The sequence below is a fragment of the Physeter macrocephalus genome, chromosome 14 (assembly GCF_002837175.3).
Source record: "Physeter macrocephalus isolate SW-GA chromosome 14, ASM283717v5, whole genome shotgun sequence".
Lineage (NCBI taxonomy): Eukaryota > Metazoa > Chordata > Mammalia > Artiodactyla > Physeteridae > Physeter > Physeter macrocephalus.
The window spans coordinates 70,325,766-70,329,764 of record NC_041227.1 but is presented as its reverse complement, the minus strand read 5'-3'; the positions used below and the strand labels follow the sequence as shown (position 1 = coordinate 70,329,764).

The 3,999-nt window shown below is 45.2% G+C and overlaps 2 protein-coding genes across 4 annotated transcripts in view; both read left to right on the top strand.

Annotated features, from left to right (window-relative positions):
• Positions 1 to 1,083: 1,083 nt before the first annotated feature.
• Positions 1,084 to 3,999, top strand: part of LOC114487552 (autism susceptibility gene 2 protein-like) — a 3,844-nt gene continuing 928 nt past the window's right edge. The window contains exons 1-2 of the mRNA XM_028498040.2: positions 1,084 to 2,230; positions 3,702 to 3,987. Coding sequence (XP_028353841.1) covers positions 2,053 to 2,230; positions 3,702 to 3,987 — 464 coding nt within the window. The 5' untranslated portion in view covers positions 1,084 to 2,052. The remainder of the gene's footprint in view (positions 2,231 to 3,701; positions 3,988 to 3,999) is intronic.
• AUTS2 (activator of transcription and developmental regulator AUTS2) overlaps positions 3,772 to 3,999 on the top strand; it is a 34,381-nt gene continuing 34,153 nt past the window's right edge. For 2 of the 3 annotated variants that reach the window (XM_028499466.2, XM_028499470.2), the window contains exon 1: positions 3,772 to 3,862. The gene's annotated coding sequence lies outside the window, so the exon portion shown is untranslated. The remainder of the gene's footprint in view (positions 3,863 to 3,999) is intronic. The other variant, XM_028499467.1, reaches the window with a different exon arrangement.

Genomic DNA, 3,999 nt, shown 5'->3' with positions numbered 1-3,999 from the left:
TTCAAAAATTTAAATATGCATGTATGTAGACAGTAAAATATCTCCCCCTCCCCCAGTTCTCTGTCTCTCCAGTTCTCACTCCTCCTCAAGCCCCCAAACAGGTAACTCACTGCTATTGGTTTCTTGGGTATTCTTCCAGAGCTGCTTTATATATAAAGTAAAAATTAATATATTTTCTTCCATTTTTTATAAAAGCTGGCATATGCTCTACATTGTACATATAGAGCTCCTCGTTCACTTGTACAGCTGCAGTCTTTTCCACTGCATGGATGTACCAAATACATTGTAACCAGAACCCTAATGATTACATTTGAGTTGTTTCCAAACGGGCGATTCAAATCATGATGTTGTTCCACTGTGTTTATAGACCAAATTCTTACTCATCAGGTCAAGGGAACTCCATTAGTTTTTTGGCTAAATGTTGTCACATTGCCCTCCACAGAGGTTATAGGGTTTATATTCAACTAGTAAAGTAAAAGAGAGTCCATTTTCCCCAGGGAACTTGTATCCAATTTGAAGTAAAATCAAGCACATTTTTCCTAATCTACCCGTACGATTTTTTTTTTTAAGTATTGTGTTTGAGTCAAGTTTGTTGAGATATAATTTACATGCAGTACATTCAGCCTTTTTACTGTATAGTGTAATTCAGATTTGCATATCTTTTATTTATAAGCATGATGTTATTTTTATAAACACAAAAGAGAAATTTTAAAACCCCAAAATGTAATGAAAAAAGCTTCTAAATAAGACTAGTCAATTTGCACGTTCTTATTTCTTTCGCCTCAGCACATTTCATCCTTTGGCAAATTCAGAGCACATTGAGCAATACAAAAAAAAATTTTTTTTTTTAATGTGTTCTTGCCAATTTTGGAGAAGTTCAGTAAGACAAGTGGGCTGTCAGGACGGAAGAGCTTAACTGGGAAGACGCATTTATTGAATAATTGAAAGGAAAAGGAAATGCATTGCCAATTAGCCACAAAAATGCATGATGCCTAGTCTGTGCCTCACGAGACCCGTGCAAATGGGGTCGTAAAACTGTTTCAGCCCCAAAGTTCTTACCAGCCTTCCAACCTGTCGGCTGCCTTGGTCAATAGGTTGGGGCGCCAGTGTTGATGGATTGACGATAGCTTTCAGATTGAGCTGAAAGGCCGTGTTCCAGCGACAATTTGTAGCTTTCCTAACCCTTTGCACTGTCTGATGGTTCTTAAATATTTGAACTGAATCCTGGATTTATCATTACCTGTTTTGTGTTAGGGGGCAGCATTGTGTAAATCATAGAAAAGTCACTTAGTGGTGGCAGAGTTGGCACTAGAACTCTGCTGTCTGGTTTCTTCAAGAGCAGAAGCAAGTTCCTTAACTTCTCTGGGCTTATTCCCCATCTAGTCGAAGAGGGTTGGATAACATGCTTGCTTGCTAGTCACAGAACGGTCTAAGCGTCAGCATCACCTGGGAAATTCTCAGAATGGGAGACTCCGGAGCCCCGCTCACCCCCAAAGCTGCTGAATCCGAATCTGCATTTGAATCTGATCTTCAGGGGTTTCATATGCACGTTAAAGTTTGAGAAGTGCTGGGATGGTCTCCCAGATTCTGGTCTTCCTCCAAAATTCTGTGATTCTCGGTTTCCCAAGCCAGTGGTTCCCTACAAATATGTAGGGTTCGCTAGAGAGGATTTGGTCTTGCCGGTGTACCTCGTTGATCGTCACGGATGGCAACGCCGCCACAGTCTCAGCACCGCTCCTCTGACCCTAGCTGGGTTTGGGTCGGTCCTGAGACAGTGGGACAGCAGAGGAAACATGAGCGCCAACTCTGCCTTTACGGAGCCTTGAGAAGCGAGCCCAAGCCTGTACTGTGCCTTCTTTTTTTGTGCTGTTAGGATTTCCGGAGTGTTAGCGCTCTCTGCCCCAGACCTAACTAACCAGCCTGCATTGTGTGAAGCCTGTGGTTTTCAGTGAGCTCGTATAATTGCTTGCTATGGAAAATCTTGTGAAAATGATAGAAAAAAATGAAAAAGGAGCAGAGCCAGGATCCCTAGAGCTGGGTGTCTGCAGATAAATGGTCTTCCTTTGTGTTGTAGGAGTTCTTCTTGTGGCTGAAGGGGGTCTGTATCCACATCAGGAATCCTGTTGTTCTCTCTCAGCCCTCAGGTTTTGGAAATTCATAAAATGTCAGCTTATCATAAGCAAAGATCTTCCTAGCAAGTTTCTGAAGACAGCACTGGAGAGAAATGTGTGTGAGTAGGATGTCAGAAGTCTAGAGTTGCTTTTCAGCAGATGCATCAGATGCTTTATCCTTTCCTACCTGAGCCATGTGAAGAGGCGGCTTTCTTGGCATCCTGTTTGTGTAATTGTTCCACACTGTCTGTGAGACTTGAGGATAGCTGAGTTCATATTAGCTAAAAACGTGGTTTGCTTTTAAACCCACCATTTGTTTCTGCTTTTGTGCATATTACATGTTTGATCTGTTTTACCAAAAGAACACGAAAATAATGGATTGCTTTGATGCAAATTCCAGGGAAGAAAAAATTACGTGTGTATAAGCAAGAGGACATCAACAGAAATTAATAGGACCAGTGAGAATACCATGTATTTTTCATGCTTGATAACAGTGAGATTAGAAGAGAAAGTTCATGCCCAAAGTAGTTCATTTAGGAATACCCTGAAACACCACCCTCATTTCAGAGAATATTGTGATCTATTCTCTTCCAGTTTGTAAGCTGTGTAATAATAAAAGGATGGATTTTTTTAAGCGCAAAAATGCAGGAAAGGTAATTTCTTCCCTGCGATGTATACAAAAGTACTTACTCATAAATCGGTCCACCTCTTTGTATTTACTGCCATATTTGTCTTTCATTATTCTGTTAGAGGATTGTATGGAGTTTGACTTATGGGGTAATCAGGTAACCCCTATACTAGATGTGGCATGGATCTTTTGACCTTTGGAGGGAAGCATATCTTTTAAATTCATATAGGAGCATCTGTTGTCTACATTTCATTAGTGACTGTAGAATTTGACTTACATTTCACATCTAGGCTTGGTCTCAAGTCCAGCATCACACCCCTTGTCCTCACTCGGCTAAGGACTCCTCCAGTGGTCCAGAGGGAATTCTTTACGAACTCAAGCATGTATAGTTGACAGTAGATTGGTCTAAATTCATGTTTGCACGTTCTATCTCAAACTCTGGGATCATCGGTAGGAGTAGAAGGCCTCAGCAGTAGGAGGCCTGACGTTTGACCGGAAGTTTAGCCCTTGCTAAACAGAAAATTATTTCTCCAAATGTCAGGCGGGCTCCATCAGTCAGAATGGAAAGGGGGAAGGAGGCCAGGCCGATAAGAGACATCTGTGGAGCTAAATAACTTTTGCTTCGTGTGCTACTGCAAACACTTCTTCTCTGTGTAGTCAAGAAGTATATTTGTTTTAAAAGGAGAATCAACTTGTTGGCTCTTGTTTCTGAATTTTGCCGCACAAAAGGCTTTGTCAAGGTTAAGGGAAACATTCGCTTTCAGAGTCTGGTGGCTTCAGCCGCTTCCTGGAAGACAGCCTTCTCTGGCTGGTGGGCCTTTCTCCCCCAGGGACACGGCTGCTCCCAGCGGTAAAGGCAGGACAGCACCGGGGACGGCCCAGGGGGCACAGATGACCCGGGCCCGGCGTTGGCTTCCACTCACGCGCCTGCCTGTGCTTTTCTCTCTGCTCCCCCCGCACAGATCCGGAGCTCGGTGTCGGCGCGCTACCCCAACACGACGGCCGCGATGCGGGGCCCATTGTCCCCAAGATTTCGGGTCTAGAGAGGAGCCAGGAGAAGAGCCAGGACTGCGGCAAAGAGCCCATCTTTGAGCCCGTGGTGCTGAAGGACCCCCGCCCTCAGGTCCCGCCGCCGCCGTCCCAGCCCCAGGCGGAGCCCCCGCCCCGGGCGCCTTCTCCGGACCCCGCCTCGGGGCCTCGCGCCGAGCCCCCGCCGCCGCCCCCCCCGCGCCCCGGCGCCCAGCCTCCGCCCGCGCCCCC